Here is an 18,711-nt window from a genome sequence, read left to right as displayed (position 1 = left end):
GTTTGCATAATATCCATTTCACTTCATATTCGAGCACTTGGACTATGATAATGGACGGAAAAACTTTGAAAGTATTGTTTCCTAAAATATCTTACACAACTTCACTTCTTTCTTGAACCACTGCATTGCAGTATACATTCTCTGTTCCCTCTGTTTTCACACTACATAACCAAATGACCTGTCCCTGCTAGAGATAGATGAATGAATGTTGAGCGATTAGAGTACAGGGTGTCAATTCAAATGCATTTACTTCAAGTTGACTTGGAAAAAGAAATGTACTGTTCATATTTCTTGGTTTAAAGCGTCACAGAAAGGCAGCCAGTGTTTCTCCCAAGTGCATGGCTTTTTGTTCTTCCTCTGACTCATTACTGATGAGCATCAGGTGAAGCTGATGGGAACAGGTTCAGACATGCTTGGAAATGTTGGTGTATGTGGAAAAACTAAATCTCAGATTACACTCACACCTAGAGGACTTAGACTTTGACATTTTTACATTATTTCCTTACCAATAACTTTTTTTTTTTTTTTTTTTACTTAAACATTTTTTGTACATTTTGTACATTAAATGTACATTTTTACAAATCTGGCAAGTCAAAAAGTATGTAATGCCCTTTAAAATAGTGAATGGATCAGGGTGATGCCAATTTACCCTAATCTTCAACTTCCTGCACAGATTCTCTATTCAAGTTGGGATTCTGGGTGACACTTAAATGCTATAAAATATAAACAATGCCACACTCACTGATTTCTTCTATTTTCAATTTCTTTTTTCTCTTGCATGGCATATATCACCAAAAAAAGATAATATCACATAAATATATAGCCTATGCATGATGATTTTATTAAGGGAGTAAAATAAAACTATTATGTCATAAACCTTATTCGTTCATAAATTCAAATTTCATGGTAATTAAATGTATTTTTCTTTAACAAAAATTTTTTTTGAAGTGATGTAAAAGGATGATAATAAACATTACTTTGCTCTTTTGCTAGTAGAAAAAATAATAATAATAATGATAATTTTTAAAATATTCAATTGTGACAACCCCAAAACAGTCAGGCAAGTGAAGGAAAAAACAGAGAGGCCCGATTCAAGGCATTATATGTTCAAGTCAGATTTGTGTTAAGTCATGTTTGACATATTCAGTATTTTTCTACCAACTGAAGGTAACAGTAACAGTAACTTGATTGTGCAATAAAATGGCACAATGTGCCTGAAAAATGCATAATAGCGCTCCTCTAGTTAGACAACAAAATGTAATCTTTCATCTGGGCACATTTATTCAGTGGTGAAAAAAAGTTTAAGGTTGAGAAATTAGTTTTAACAAAGTCAGCATGACTTTCTATTAGTCTGGGGTAAACATGACATGACATGTTTGTTACTTCTAACCACTTGCCACCAAGAGGAGCCACAGTTATCTTGCCATCACAGACAGGAAGCAGGACTAGAAGACTGGTTTAGGAGTCATCAGTGTCAACTGTTAGAAAACTGTAACAAAGTGATTAGTGAAAGCTGGAAATGTGTTTATTTTATCCTTTAAATCACTTTGAAGGAAATCTGACCTTCTCTTTATGGTGCTATGTAGAAATCGTTTTTATCTCCTGTGGCAACCATTCAACTGTGGACCTAGCACCACTTTGTTAATCTGTAGATTATTAGATTGTTGTTATCTAGAATTATCTTGTTATAAAATCAGAATAAACTGACCATAGAGCTTATGTGTGCTCGTTCTAAAAAAGATACACAAACAAAAACCATCAGAGACTGTGATAACTATTTAGTTTTTAAGAAAAACCCTACGCATTGGTCAACCACTTGCCTGTTTTGTCCAATAAACTTCAGCTTGGTTTAGAACTGCCTGGCTGTTTCCAGCCTCAGGGGCCATGGAGAGAAGCCTAAGGCCTGACTTGGGCCTCTCAAACATCCTGCCTTGCTCAAATAGTGAGAGAGGCTTTTTGCTTTTCTATCAGGAGGTCATGACGGTGTGGTGTGAAGGATTGGCAGAAAATTACATTAAAGGCAAATTGATCCACAAAAGTGTGTTTTATCCATTTATTTCATGATTTGGTTCTTCATGACAGGTTGGACCTGCAGCGTTGCTCCGCAGCAGTTTCCTGCAGCCCAGATCGATGCTGGCCAGGGGATGGTTGTGATGACAGACAAAAACTCCAGCGCCTTCTTATTGAGTAGATCAAGTTGGTCCAAACTGGGCTCGGTGTCTCTTAAGCATGTCTCAGTGGGACCTGCAGGGATCTGGGGAGTCGACCAGCAGAACGAAGTCTATAAATTTGTAGCCAGTGATTTTGTTCCTACCCATGGTGAGTATTATGTTTCAGAGCCAGATTTTACAGGTTAGGCCGCCTCATTCTCATTTTCATTTTTTTAGTGATGCTGTTCTTTGTGTCTTCAGGTCTGGAGTTAAAGCATGTAGATGCAGGAGGACAAGGTCAGGTAATAGGAGTTGCTAAGAGTGACAGAATCCACTGCCTGACTGCCAACAAAGCCTCATCCATAAAGGAGATCATGCACTGGAGCACCAGTAGTGTGACTGATCTGCTGATTTATATCAGTTGTGCTCCAACTGGATGTTGGGGAGTGAACGCACAACAATCAATCTTCTTCACGGTAAACTTGTGTCTTCAAGCTCTTGCTGCAACTCTTGTTATAATATTCACCAGTGTTCTTGTTGCCATCTTTGTTTACTTTGACAGCAAATCTCAAACTCCTGCGTCAAGTCTGGAAGCTGGAACCAGGTAGATGGAGAGGCAGTAAATGTTGAAGTTGGGAGTGACGGAAATGTCTTTGTTGTAAATCGACTTGGACTGCTCTACGAAAGGTAAACCCTCCAATACATTTGTGTTCCAAATATGGAAAGTACAGAGATGGTTTACTTTAAAACAGCCACTAAAAAGCACCTTCCCCTTTCCAGAACTGGCATCTCTGACCAAGTTCCACAGGGCACAGGTTGGAAGAAAATTGAAATGTCTGTGAAGATCAAACACGCCAGCTACGACCTGGGGTATCTGTGGCTTGTGACTGAGGAAGGTTTCATTGTGAAATGCACCAAGTAACCAGGTGGAAGTCCTCACTTTAAACTTTTCTCTTTTCATGACTTCTGTGGTTCAATCCTGTGTGTGCTTTATCATCAGAATACACAACATTTATGCTGATGTTTAGGCCCAGGCTTAAACAGGAGCCTGGGCCTCCTGTTTAACCATAGTAGGAGGTTTGTAATGCTGTATTATAACGCCTCAATATGTAATAATGTGATAAATTCTGGCCTCAATATGTAATGAAACGTATTTACAACCACATTATGTAAAATGCAAAATGTAGTAAAATCTTTGAACACATTGTAATAGTTTCTGTTGCATCATGCATGATTACAAAATGTCGAGGTCGCTTTTTTTATAATAACGTAATAATGTGGTAAGTTATGCAATGAAGTTCCACAAACCTTGTTTTCATCCTGATCAATATTCTTCTAATAATAGTCAAATTGCATTGCCTTTGTATTTGTATTTTTGAAACTTTGAAAGATTTAAAGTGTCGTAAAACAGCATGGATGTTTGATTCTTGGGACTAATCTTCGTGTTATTTTCCCAACCTGGAAAATATAAAAGCTATGCTCTTTAACACCAAACACAGACCCTACTTTTTTTCACAGACTCCTTTTTCTCTGTGCTTTTCTTCTCACTTTGCAAAGTTTTAATAAATTTGTTACATCTTCTTGTCCAGATTCTTGTTAGAGTATTTTTTTTTCCCATGACAGCTCTGAAAACTTGTCTATTAGTGCGTTAGTGTTTCAGTGTGATGGTGTGATGGTTGCAGACTTTGATGATCTGAGATGAAAGTCGGTCTGTAGGGTTCTTTTTATTTGAAAGGTCCTCATGTATAGTTAAGGATCACCAGCAGAAGCTGGTGACCAACGCACCAATCCTCCACCACCCAAAAGAATCAGCCAAACCCTCAAAACCCGAACGCCTAGACCTGATACCCAAGCCACTGACCGAAGAAGCCGCTGAGCCCCAACAAAGAACTCCAAGGCACTCAACAGTGACAAATTTGCAGCTGGGGATTTCTTCAACTTTTGGTGAGAAATAGAGACAAGTTTTACTAGCCCGGTTCAGTTATGTTCAATTGTTTCATGATGGTCTTCTTTGTCTCTTCAGGACAGGATTTAAATCTGGTTGATGCTGGAGGAGAAGATCAAGTAGTGGGAGTTACAAACACCTACAAGATCTACTGCCTGAATGCCAGCAATGCCTCATCCATCAAGGAGGATGTTGTCTTGATCTGGAACATCCTGCAGGGGGAGCTGATGTATTTCAGCTGAGGTCTAGCTGCATGCTGAAGAGTGAACACACATCAACAGACCTATTTCACAGTAAAACCATGTCTTTTAGCTTTTGTTGAAGCACCTGATATAAGTGTCGATAGTCAGCTTGTCAGTGTCTTTGTTTCCTTCAGCAGAAAGCCTCACCAAACTCCTGCAGCACGACTGGGTGGAACAATCCAGTCGTCCAGATGATGATGTCATGGAAACATCTTGGTTCCACTGGGCACAGGTTGGAGTCAAATTGAATTTTGTGTGCCCATTGAGCATACGACTTGGCCGTCAGAGGCTTTTGACCGAGGCTGGTATCATTCTGGAGTACACCAAGTGACCAGCCGGAAGTCTTCATTTGAACTCTTGATTTTGGTGTTCACTTTTTAAAACTGTACAAGTGAAATTTCAAAACAGGAGTTTAACGATGGACTCTTTCATTCATCAACTGGATGTGTTTTGTCAGTTATTTGTGAATGACAGTAGTTCTGTCAGGCTAGTTTGTTTTTTTTTAGCTGAATGAAACACAGTACTATCAGAATTTATACATATAGTTCCAAACTAGATGCTTCTTGAATACATTTTTATGGTGACATAAAGATTGTTTAATTTGCTATACAAAAGCCAGATGTTCTACTCAAGAGCGAAACTAACTTGACATAGATATGCTTAGTAATTTGCTTCATCTTCCACCCAAACGCCATAGGCCATAATGTTCTCATCACTCACTTTCCCCAAAATGCTTGTTAAGCCATTCAAGTCTCATAGATCATACCTATTAGTTTGCACCATAAAAGTGATATGAGCAAACCTGTATTTAACTAAAGGCCTACAGCAAAGTTATTGTTGGCTGTACATTTGGAGTTGCTCATCAACACAAAGCAGGAAACTGCAAATTTGCCACAATCTTCTTGCTAGTACTGACTTATTAGTCTATTTGCTATGGTATTTGCTCCTTGTAAGATTTAACTAAACTAACTCAGTAAATTGATTGAAAAAGTCGTTTCAACAGTCAGTTTCTTAACAATGACCAGCTGCTTTGATGTCTTTCAGCCTGGATTCGGTTCTCATCACAATACTGAGACTTCAAAGTGTTCAGTGGCATCTATATTAATACAGACTGTGGAAGAACCACAGTGCCACTTTTGACACTGTTGACTACGACATTAAAGTGACTGAAGAGTTGGGTTAGACTCTGAGGTACAACAATTGAGGAAAAACAATATTACCTAAAGAACAGGGATGTCTTTGAGGGGTACCTCAAATTTCAAATCATGTAACCCTACTATTTATAGAGCATATAAATAGACACAGCATATATAGATGCTCTTGCTACCTCAGATTATAAGAAGTAATAAGATTGGTTTCCATAACTATGCAGACGATATACTAGAATGTCACTAAATGACTTTGAACCCAAGCACTGAAAAAATCAGAACAAATCAATGCATAGAGGTGCCATAATTTTCTTCAGCTGAACAGGAACAAAACTGAAGTTATCTTTTGATCTAAAGAGGAATGATCTAGAATCAGCACGCAACTCCAGTTATTATAGCTAGAAACTAGTGATGAGGTCCGAAATTTGGGTGTAGTGATAGACTCAGACCTGAACATTCAGAGTCACATAAAGACTCTTACAAAGTTGGCCTCCTGTCATTTAAAGGACTCCAGGGTTGAAAGACTAAAGTCCAATGGTGAACTTTGGGAATATAGTAACCTAGCTTTATTGTAAGTTCATCATCATGTTGACTTGATCAGAGGAACATTTCTACCACCTTCTGTTCATTATTATTATATCTGCATACATGTCAGTCGTCAAGTAAAAAAACCAAACACATTTTACTCAAGCTTGTTGTTGGGTGTCCTTTGGTGAGGCAGCTTGTTTTTCCAAGTTGCCTCCTCAAAAGATGTAGAAAATACCCACTAGCAAAGATAAAATATTAATTACATGTATACATAAAAAAGAAAAATCAAATGAGGGGATTGTGAAAAGCATAGACTGATTTAGACTGTTCTGTTCCCTGATCACCTGAAAGGTCAGTTCTATCGGCATGACTCATCAGTCTTGCTCAGTGGGATGATGTTCTCTTCAAAGGTCATCAAGCTCAAACTTTATCTAACAAGTGTGGGGAACAATCTACTCAAGCATCTGTGGGTCATGCTGGACAAACAAGTCAGATACATAAAGAGGCATGTTCCACCTGTTTTGCTGGTAGTATTGTATTAATTAGAGGTGAAAGTCTTGAATGCACTGATGGACACAGGCTCTTACTGTAATTCACGATACTGAATGCTAGTTTAAGAAGTATTGAGAGAACCTCTGATGGGGTAATTGGTTTAAAACATAGGTTTCCTGCAACTTTTAGATGTGTCTCTGCTGTAATCTATCCATTTGAATCAGGTGTGTTGAACACTTGAGCATTGCAGGACACTGAACCTCGAGGACTGGAGTTTGACACCCCTAGTTCAGAGGGTGTGATGTATTAAAAGAGCCACAAGATGTCCCACTTGAACAGAAGCAGGTCAGTCCCAATCATGGGAAAAGGCAAAGCTGAACCCAGTTAACCTTTATTGGAACTGTGGATTTTTGAGGGTATCCATACAGAATGAAAGTGACGCCTGCAATCCACTCCAAAGAAATTGCTTATAAAAACTACAGTTTTGTATTTTTGCCTTTCAGAACAAATATTTCAAAGATTTTTCACCCTCGGACTTATACCACACAAAGATCTGAATGTCTTAAACCTTGCTGACATGAACCAAACACAGAGGATCAAATTAAACTGTCTCTAATTTCCTTTTAACTTTAACACCAGTTTCTGGTGTTAAAGGTTAAATATGGATGATCTGTTGAGATGCTGTTGTTCCATGAGATTGTTTCTGCAAATCTGTTTATTTCGTAGCACTGTAACAGAATATACTGTGAGCAAAGGAAATAAGAACTATGACTGCTGGATGTTATAACAAGGCTGTTTTGTCACAAAGACCCCAGTACCCACTTTTCTTATTGCAACGTAAAGGAATATTTTTGCTCATGATTCTAAAGTGATGGACCAGTGTAGCACTCTGTGACAGGCTCAAGGATGGCAGTTGTAACAGCCTTGAGACCAATAACAGCCAGAGGTTCACTTCTGTCAATGTCAGATTAGAATACATCAAAAATGCCAAAAAAATGTACTGTCAAAACAGCTCTTGAGTTCTAACAACTGTCCAAGATTATGTTTATCCTTTTACTCTAAATTTTTACAATAGTATGCCATCATTTATGTTGGTGCTGGCTTTTTTAGATTGATTTTGATCCCACCAAAGCACAGACATCACAAAATATGACCTTGTTTCAATGCTGCATAATTTACAGTACTTTGCAAAAAAAAATAAAAAATAAAATAAATTAAATCACTTGAGCTTTTAGAAATGTTTACATTATAGCCCCAAACTTTGTGTTCTTGGTGTCCTGCGTGTTTTAAATGTCTGCTGGGTTTAAGGAGTAATTAAAGTGCATCTTGGATGCCTCCCAGCTTAATGACAGATCCATCTGCAAATCTTTGTAACAGAACAAGAAATTGACTCTTAAAAACCACCACCACCACCAAAAAAAAAAAAAAAAAAAAAGGTTTGACCATTTTTAGCCTGTAGAGTGTTTTTTGCAACAAGTTAATCTTTAAATCTAAAAGCATATGATGTGAGGGACCACAGGCTGGTAGGACTTAGAATACCATATTAATATAATTAATTTGGTAATTGATGTGCTGTCTTATTGTTCAGGTAGGCCCGTTGAATATATAACAAGACTACACCTTTGACAAAATGCTTACATTTTACATTTTTTAAAAATACGAGACTGTTTAACCGTATTTATATGTATCTGATGCAGCATATTGGTAAACTCCCTCTAATATAACTCCAGTCCGATAGGTGGCGGTTAATGCACCTTAGGTTGGTTTGCCAACTGTCAATAAAACTCAGAGAAAGAGCCACATTTCACCATTTGGTAGCGGTATGGTGACGCTGACCAAAAATACACGTCTACGTGTATTACACGGTTACCAACTACTAATGAACTCAATAAGTGACATGCCAGGAAGAAAAAGACGACTTCACATCCAGGTATTTTACATAGAAATAATAAATACATTTTAATGTGTCTATCAATTAATGTACGACATTGAGACTTAGTTGAAACCGTGCTACTATGCAGTCTACTTCTCTATTCCACTGGCAGAAAGTGTGGGAAACGTAGGAACAGGTACTGAACTATGTTAAATGTTCCTGGACAGGGCGCGCGACTTTCGAAAGTTCACCATGGCGCTAACCCATGAGTTAGGGGAGCTAATCAATATTGAATTGTGGGGGTGGGGGAGGGGAATTACAAACATTGACAAATCGATACTTTTACCCATCCCTATCAATTGTTCAGTGTATTAGACTGTAAAAGTTTTACATATTGAAATAGAGCGCTTCTCGTTATTAAAGAAAGAACCATGGAGGGATTTCTTCACCAAGGTATGATCTCCAAGTCAGCAGGAACTGTGTAGGACTTATTGTAACACATTTCTGTTTCAAAATAATTTTTCCCGAGTTAATATCCTATTTTGTAGAAAGAACGTTTGGGCATCATTTTTTATAACCATTAAAGCTAAAATAGCTTGAAATAGATAATTGTGTTGGAAGGAGACTGCTGTCTCTGTGATACGTAATACCCCAGTTTTAACCTTGTAATTTTTTTCTCATCCTCCAGGGACATTCCCTTGCCACTATAAATGGGCACATCGTTGTGGGACAGTATGTCAGGATTTTGTCGCACATCAGCGCCCCCTCGTGTCCGCCCAGGCAGCTGCAGCGCCCCGCAGAGTGCTGTGACGGGCTCGGCGCTCCGAGCTGCGCATCCCGCTACCTCTCCCCGCGCCTCAGCAGGACCAGAGCCTCCTCTCCCGCAGACAACTGAGCGGAGCGCCCGCCGTCTCCTCCTCTCTGGGAACATCATTTTTTTTGGAGATACAAAGCAGCTCGCTCCTACACTGCTGCTGCTGCTCCTACAACTGGCAGTTGGAATAAAGACCTGCGATAGAGGGAACCCCGCTCCTCTGTTCTTCTTTTTCTGTGACGACGGTAGAAACCAGGTAAGACAATTTGCCATCTGTTTGCAGCAAGTAAGGAGTTTCTAGTTGTCAGGGGGTTTTTGGGTAAAAAAAAAAAAAAAAAAGCAAAGCCAACGCTCTGCATAGGTTGTAGCAGGCAGGCTGCACCTGCTCTAAATGAAAATAAGCCAGTTAATTTCACTCTTCCAGGATTCTGACATATAAACCAGGTGGTTTGGCAGCTGAAAAACAAGGAATATTAGTAAAAACCATGCTTTAATGTGTTTATAATCATAAGGAAAACACCTTGGAATTGTCTTATAACAAAAATGGAGGATTCCCCACTTTATGCTCCTTTGACATTTTACCACTTCTCATTTTACAACTTTGATCTCAGTAAGATGTGCCTTTAAAGCACCTTTCAACATTTTGTGCCACTTTTGTTACACAGCCATTTTATGTAATAGATTGGCAGAAAGTAGTGCATAGTTAGGAAGTGGAAGGAAAACTTTTTTTAGGTAGGCTGCACTAGACTTTGTTTTTATGGGTAATTAGTAAAAGGAGCTGAAAAAAATCCTTAAGACCTTTTTTACTCAAATACCCCGAAATAAATTCAACCCCAAGCAGCTTCTCTCAGATGTTACCTGATTACTAAGTCCACTAGTGTCTAGTTTAGCCTAATTAGTGGGATGAATGATGAAACTAAATACAGGTCAATTCTGGAAGAAAAGAAGCTGCTAGAGGCTACACAAGACTGAGGTAGAATTTCACCATCAAACAGGAAGATGGACTCTGAAGAAAATGGTTTAGATTCACACTCCCCATTGCTTCTTTAATAAGTTTGTCATGATCTTGCAGCTCCAGATCTGTGTAATGTATAAAAATTACCTTTGCAAAGCCGTCATGTAGAATCTGCTTTTGATTCCTAATGCCCTGGACTCAATCTAATCTATTTAGCATAGCTCTCAGCCTGCAATCACGAATGTCTGGAAGATTTTTTAATAATGGATGACAAAAGAGATTCGCTGGTTTGCAGCATCGATTTGTCCAGATGAGAACCTAAATTTACCTGAGGACATTTTGTTTTACTAAAAGATGACATATATATTTTTTGCAATTTTAAAATGGGTTTGATGCCGTTAGGGTTTTTTTTTTGTAATAATCTCCCAATCCGCTCATATAATGCGTTTATTCAAACAAAAGATTTATTGGAAGCTTCTTATTACCCCAAATCAAATTACATGCCCACGTTAGGTTCCCTCATAATTTCCCTGATTGTGTAACCAGTGAGATGCTGCTCAGGCATCTGGTAGGTCCGTCCCAAGGGAGCAGAGCGCTGCCAGAGCTGACTGGAGCCCACTGGAGCACACTGACGGTGTTGAACCTGTCAAAGAATCCAACCAGAAGCTGCAGAGTTGAAAGGACTCGAGGCCACCGTCCTCAGGGGAACTCGTTGCCCTTACCAAAGAGATCTGCCTAAACCAGCTATGATGGAGGTGGATTCAGTTTGACATGGTTAAACAAAGTTTCCCATCGTCAGTGAACCCTGGTTAGAACGGTTTGCCAAGGTTTTATCCTTCTTTTTTATGACTGCAAAGGTTCCTTGTAGTCTGTCCATCTGTACATCCCTTATCTTCCTCTGAATCCGGGGTCAGGTCGTGAAGCTAGCAGCTTTCAGACTTCTCTCTCCTTAGCCACATGAGCCACCTCCATCTGGGGAATCCCAAGCCGACCCAGAAAGATAGTCTGTCCGGCGTGTCCTCTAGGTTTCCTCCTGGAGGGACGCGTCCGAAGGCACCTCACCAGGGAGCTGTCCAGCACTCATCCTAACCAGATGTCTGCTCTTGTTCTTTCTAGTTCAGACCGGGCGGAAAATATATGTAACATCACAAAATTTGTTGTCTTAATTAGTGTAAACACAAAAGGTTGAAGGGAATTCAACCTTTCATTTAGGTACTAAAAAAAAAGTCACCTTCCTACATAGCAAAACTCTTAAGATCCCATTCCCTTGACGTGTTAGATTGATGAATGTTGAAAAAGTTGAAAAAAGTAGCTGCCTTTCAAGATTGACTTTTCTATTGAGTGGGGTACTGTCCTTGCAACGCCATCACCCCGCCATACCCCATTTGAATGTGAACTTCAAGCTATATTTCATCCATGTCAGATCACAACAGAAATAATTTAAGGTAAGATTTTCGGTAAGAACAGGTTCATGTATTTTTATTACACTAAGTAACCCAGTGATAAACATAACAGTCTGCATTCACTCTTCTGATTAGTGTTTTGGCTCATGACCACTTGCTCCTACATTTCCTCTTAACAATACAGAAATGTGCAAAATAATATAGTGATTTTAATTCAAATGAGTTTTGTTTTCTTTTTTAAGTCATACTAAAAACCTTTTGGCATAGTTTATGTTGACGTTGAAGTATTAAGGCGGGTTCTGTTCTGGAGACGCCTCTGGAGATTAGAAGGGTTCATCTTGAAATGAATAGAATAGAATAGAATTCAACTTTATTGTCATTGCACCGTCACAAGTACAAAGCAACGAAATGTAGTTTGCATCTATCCAAAAGTGCTATGGAGAACATTAGAGACAACTCTGAGCATCCTCTTAAAGACAGCAACAGAGTCTCTTGAGAGTCGCTGTAGTACAAACTGCTACAGGAGATCCTTCCTGTCCACAGCCATCAACATCTTCTACAAATCTTTGAATAACTTTGGATAAAATGAATTACAACAACATGAAAATTCCTTCTGGGATTTCTAAAGCGTTTTTGATTTCATTTGGATTAAACTACTATTATCGCTAGTAATAAAAATAGTTGGAATGTTCCATTTGAATGAACCCGGTTTATGACAAACTGTGAGGGAGTGGAACCTCATTTTCAGCTGGCGTTGCTCCATTCAGCTCACTTTTTTTTTTTTCCACTACCACACCATTACACTAGTCTACAGATCTTTTGATCCATCTCTTGCTCTCATCCTGTCCTTCCATTTCCTCCTTTAATCTTACATTTCTCAATTTTCAGTCTGCTACTCCCCCCACTTGGATCTGCTGCATTGTAATAACCGTGGGACTGCTCCCCTTTTGTTCTTCTCCTACGTCACGTTTTTACAACTTCTTCCCGTGCCCTTGGGTTGTCTGCGCGTCGGATGATGAGGGTGGCGTTTTCCTCAAGATCAATGACGGTTTAAGATATTTCACTGGAAGTGTCAGACTGAATTAGGGCAAGCGGCATCAGATGAGACTTTAACGGCCTTGATATAGAGCAGGGACAAGCTCTCCCATCAGCATAGATTAGCTGCCTTGTCATTGCGGGAGAGAGACTCTTTAAATTAATTGGACATAATGTCGTACCTGGAGAGATGCCATCAGATGGTTTCTTAGATTAATAATTTGTACTTTTTTTTTTGTCTCTGAATTTCTGCTACCTTGCGATGCAAATACGTTTCGCTTTTAGTAAAACAACTGGGTGGGGTGCAGAGATATTTCATCACAAGCAAAAGACTCAAGGAATAAACAACCTGCAAAAGGAGGATAGAAGTCATAAGCCTCACGAGATCCAGACGCAGACGGAACAGTTGGAAACAAAGTCGGCTTTCTACTCATCTCCGCAGTGGGGAATGGCTCGCTGTGCTTGTAGACACAGAGAAAAAGGAACAACGAGAGACGCAAAGAGAGGACAAGAAGAGGGATTACGTGTCACCAGCGAGCGTTTGGAGGCTGAGATCTTCATGACACTGATGGCCTGTGGAGCTATTCTCTTCTCCGTGACGGTTAGCTCTGCATCCATCAGCATCTGGGAGCTGTGAAGATATTCTGCTGCAAGTGAAAGATTGGGAGGTGGTGTTGGGGAGGAGGAGGGGGATGATGTAGTTCCCTTCAAATTAAGAAAAGCTAATCATCCATCAAGCAACAGAGCGAAATGCAGACATGCTTTTTTTCTTTTTTTTTGTTATTTACTGTAAACATGCTTAACTTTTTGCATAATTGCAGAGTGGAAATAGGATAGGAATAGCAGTTTGTTGACTTTGGTGAACCACTGATTGCTGCTGTTACTAGGGATGCATCGATCCCTCTTTTTCACTTTCGATACCGATATTTGACGTTGAGTTTTGTCCGCAACCTTTCCAATACAGAAAAGTTGTGCTGAATTGACTTAAAATGTTTCTTTTTTTTTAAAGCACATACATAAAAATACTGAATTACAAATTTATTTGATAACTATAGACCAGTACAGCACACTTAAACCCACCAGTAGCTTCAGAAGCTTGGTCAAACATGTAAAAACAGCTGATAGTTGCTTCATTTGTTCAGCCATTAGGAGTCAAGCAGCCAACGTAAAATAAATAAGAAACTGGCAAAATCATTTAGCTGACTATCTTGGTCAAACATGTAAAAATAAACTACAACAAACCTTCTAAATATAATGTAAAATAAATGAGAAAGCTTGATGTCACTCATAGCACAAAGCATAGAATCAGAATGACTAGATCTGTCCTTAAGGATCGGGCATACTGTCACGATACCCAGTCTAGATTTTTTTCTTTTTCAATATCCGGGCCGATACAGATATTAACATCGGATTGGTGCATCTCTACCGATTACAGCTACAGATGCTGTAACCCTTTTAGAGTTTGTCCACCCCATACACAGATATAAAAATAAAATCTGCCAATTCTTCTTTGTGAAATGTCTCAAGGTCAGATTGTCAGGAGAGTTTCTGTGAACCTTAATATTCTCCGTTGGATTCACAGTGGGGAGAGCAAGTGCATGAGTCACTGCTGATTTTGAAAAGCATGTAGAAGTCTTTCATTTTTATCATACTCAACTGTGATTTTCGGAATCCAAAACAAAAATCCAGAAAATAACATTGTATGATTTTTAAGTAATTAATTTGCATTTAATTGCATGACATAAGTATTGCCTCCCCCACCAACCAGTAACAATTCTGGCTCCGACTTCTTTAAGAAATCTTCCTGTTCTCCTCTCTTTACCTGTATCAAAGACACCTGTAGGTAAACAATGTTTATTGATGATAAAGTGGATCAGTGGAATATCTATTTAGGACACCCATCACTTAGGTAACACCATGGATTATGCTATGTATCACTTCCATAGTTATTTCTTGCTCTGTCACTAGCGCACTGTTTATCTTGTTTGTGGTCATTCTTAGGTGTATAACTAAGATGTGAAGGTTTGAACATTTCCTTTTTTCCATCCTGGGACTGGCCCTTAACGGAGCCTGTACCACCTGCTCTGCTTTTCTGGAATCGTCCAACTTGTGTCTCCTTAGTCGGAAACAAACGTAAAGTTTCCGATACAGAAACTTTATGTTCTGGTTGGTTCAGTTCACAATTACATCGTTAACAGTACTTCATATGGTACTCAGAGATCGATATCTGACTTAATTACCCAACTCTGCTCTAAGCATCACCAGAACTCTGTCCCTTTTTATCCAACATCTGTGCAGTGCCAATAAAGTATGTGACCGCCTACACATTTACTCTGTTTTAGCTTTTTTTCCTTTTTTTTTTTTTTTTTACACCTAAATCTCATCAGACAAATGGTAATATCAAAGATAACTTCTTGCAACTAAAAAGCAGTTTTAAACTAATCATTTCGTGCATAAAAATCCATGTAAACCAACATCATATAAAGTTAAGTGCCTGCAATAACTGTCAACATGTCTTTTACCTCTGTGGAGGAACTGGCCCACTCTTTATTACAGAATTGTATAAATTAAGTCACGAACAGCACAAACAGCTGGTTAACTGCAAATGAGATGTTGTGGCATTACATTTATGTTTACATTTATAACCGGACACTTAAATATATATATTTTGGATTACTGTCTGAAAAGTTACTCAATATAACAACAAAGTTGCTAAGCTGGCAACAGTTGTGATGGATAAACAAAATAAAAACCAGCCTTTCTTCTAACACGATTTCAAATCTAGGGGTGCACAGATTTCTGGTACTATCACAGATCTTTAAAAAGCTTGACAGGACGATTTTGGCCGATATTGATATATATTTTTGGTCTGAAAACTCACTAAATACAGCATCAAAGCTGCTAAGCTTCCATGTAGATGTGAGCTGGTGTACAAGTCAGAATCTATCATGGCTTACCAAAAGGAGCCTGGATTTTCAGACGTTTTTGGAGATGGATAAGATCGGTTGTAAATGTAAGTATTGGCCGAATGTCAGTCACCTAAAATTAAAGAAATTGATCGACCCCCATCAGTGTGCCCCTATTCCTGATAGAATTGACAATATACCCTTCATATTGATGCCCAGAAATGCCTGAGTTGAAATAATCTAGTTGTAAATCTCAAGTTGTAAAATACGAGGGAAAATACAACCTACATTTGCTCTCTTGACTATGGAAGCACATCATGGACCAGAGGGGACCTCTTTCGGCTATGAATAATACTAAAGTGTGAATAGAAACCCACCCCTGTGCCCTATACAAATGGCAGGAATCTGCATGTTTATGTTGTTTGCTTAAAGATTGATAGCCCAGACGTCGGAGTTTGGCACCGTGAGCTCAGGCTAAGAGAGCTATCCAGAGTTGTTTCTTATTTACATCAGACTCATTCATCTCCCCTCGTACTTTCAGCGGAGGCTGACATTGAAATGGCTCTGTATTAAGCAAGGAGAAAGCAGACTGGAGCTTGTATCACTTTTCCACCCCTCCTTCTTAAGAGCGAAGGAGAAATGATGGATGGCACGGCACTTTAATGATCTTGTAGTGGAAATGCAAGTGCTGAAGCAGGCACATTACACGCTAACGGCAGAGAGATGAGGGTAGACTTTTGGCGACTGCGTAAGGGAGTCTCATAAAAATCCTGTTCCTCAATTAAGGGACTGGGCTGTCGAGTGAAAAGGACATGCAAGGGACAAGTCTAATATATGTTTTTATCATAAACATGTACAGTGGTAAGGTCCCGTGACGTCTGGGCTTTGACTGGACCACTACTACCTTGATTGTCTTCTTTTTTCTGTCATCCTGCTCTGTTGGGATCATTGTACTGTTGTTGACCCAGTTTTGGTTGACCTTTAGCTGTTGGGCGTATTTGATACGAGAATACTTGGACACAAAAGTCAATTCAATGCCTTTGCTGGACCAAGCTCCTGCAAAAATAATCCCAAATTATCATCAGCCCACCGCCACCATATTTGACAGTTGGTATAAAGTGCTGGTAGTCTAATGTTGGAGAGAGCAAGACTTGTAAACTCAAGTTTTCTTGCCCTAATTCTAAAGAAATTAGACTTTTGATTAACCTCGCACTTGAGGAAAGTGATTGTTTCCTCAAAATGATTTCAAATTGTTTAGGAAATAGTTTGTATATCCTTCCCAAATTACTGAAAACCAACAACTGCTTCTCTACAATCGCTGCTTTTCTTCTCGACTTTGTTCTGGCACATCTGTCTGGCATCACATCTGGCACTTGCTGTCTGGAAGGAGCAAATATGTACTTTCTGTGTTATTTCTATACCAACCTTAAACTTTGGCCTTGCCTCTCTTAGTCCAGTTTGTGTGTGTGGATGAATGACTACACAGCAAATTCGGAAGTGTCAGATTTCCAGTGCAAGTGTTGTATGTTAAAAATACAGTGTTAATTCAACAACATGAGTGTTAGTTTCCCTCACACTCACTAAAGAGTTCCAAAGAGTTCAACAAAAAGCAATCCAGTCCAGTGTTGATTTCTAAATTAACTCCAACAGTCTAACTCAACACTCAGTCTGGTGTTGATTTAGAAATCAATATCAGACAGTTCCTCCCACAATTGTAACATATTTGTGACATCACTTCAGGGAAGGAGCTACAGGTAGGTGGGGGTTGCAGCACGCCCCCGGCCTGGACCTAGAAGGGGACCACATGGAGCAGAACATGCCTTCAGGGATCCAAATTTTCTTTGTAACATCTGATAAGAACTGTAAAGGAGAACCCTCTCTTGTTGAAAATTGTGTATGATACCCCAGTAGATTATATAGTAGGGTGCTCCATTGTTGACTCATGGTTGATAAAAACCTTACCAGACTGACTGATTTTAGTGACATAGTGAGTGTAAAATATTGAATAAAGTGTTGTGCCACATGACCGGCTTTATTTTCACTCTTATATTTAACTTTTGACAATATACACTAGTTGTTGGGTAGATTAACACTGAAGTGTATTTGATTTCAACTACTGTGAGTGTTGATTCAACTCTATCACAAATAACACTTTCAAAAGTGTAACTTCTACACCATTCAGAGTGGACCAATATAGACACTTTCAAAGTGTTGAATTTAACTCTGTAGGAGTTGATGGAACACTTCCAAATTTGCTGTGTAAGCCTGTGTGAAAAAGGATTTGGTCCATTGGTATTTCACCAAATAACTAAGATTTTTTAGGATGCAAGTTCAACTTTACGAGTAGCATGCCGTCAGAATTATTGTCTTGATTTATAGAATCGAGAAATCACCAGCAAATATTTGAGAAAACCTAGGAAACAAAGTAATTGAGACCTATCATTCTTGAAACTGTCACAAAAACATTTTTAAGACTTTGACATTCCAGCAAACCCCAGCAAGAGACATAATCCATTAACAAAGAAAATATGGAAGAGTGGTGAACTTTACCAGGTTCGGCTGGACTTCCAGAATTACAGAGCACATCAACACTTAATTCAATTAGGGTTAATCCTAATGATTCAAAAATGATCAGCTGTTTGACATTTGCAAACACCCAACCATAATGGTGATAGAGTTCTGGTCAGGGGCTGCTATTCTCTTTCAAGAAATGGCCAGCTTGGAAGCATAAATTTTGGTGTTTATCAGAAAATCCTGAAGGAGAATGGTCGCCCTATTTCTTTGTGACCTTAATCTCAAGAAATTTCACTTCCAAATGCCAAACGAATTAAAGTTTTTAAGTGGCAAAGTCTGGAGTTACATCGATTTGAGATGCCCTGGCAAGACTCTAAAGAAGCTAATCATGACATTTTATATGGCTAAAGTGAAACAAAATAAGGAATGTAGAGATGGCCAAAATTCCTCCACAGTGAGATAAAATGATCATTATCAGTTATCCTAAATGCTTGATGCCAGATGTGGCTGCCAATGGTGGATCAAGCTGCTTGGGTTAGGGCGGTTACTCATTAGTCTCAGATTGGTATAAATAGCTATTTTCCCCATAAGGAGTGGAGTCTTACTTTCAAAGTTGCTTTGTATTTACTATGGTTATCTGCTGAAACATTAAAGTGACTAAAAAGGAAATCTGCCAGTAATCTCCACAAAAAGGTCACAAATCTGA

General features: G+C 39.0%; 1 protein-coding gene across 1 annotated transcript; it reads left to right on the top strand.

The window, feature by feature from the left end:
• Nucleotides 1-1,936: 1,936 nt before the first annotated feature.
• LOC106927199 (fish-egg lectin-like) lies at nt 1,937-3,127 on the top strand. The gene is made up of 4 exons (XM_015002590.2): nt 1,937-2,319; nt 2,412-2,626; nt 2,713-2,837; nt 2,931-3,127. The coding sequence occupies exons 1-4, from the start codon at nt 2,061-2,063 to the stop codon at nt 3,070-3,072; spliced, it is 741 nt and encodes a 246-aa protein (XP_014858076.2). The 5' UTR covers nt 1,937-2,060; the 3' UTR covers nt 3,073-3,127.
• The last annotated feature ends 15,584 nt before the right edge of the window (nt 3,128-18,711 follow it).

This window comes from Poecilia mexicana, unplaced genomic scaffold (assembly GCF_051168715.1).
Source record: "Poecilia mexicana isolate PSO_F unplaced genomic scaffold, ASM5116871v1 scaffold_23, whole genome shotgun sequence".
Lineage (NCBI taxonomy): Eukaryota > Metazoa > Chordata > Actinopteri > Cyprinodontiformes > Poeciliidae > Poecilia > Poecilia mexicana.
This window is presented reverse-complemented; position numbering and strand designations above follow the sequence as displayed.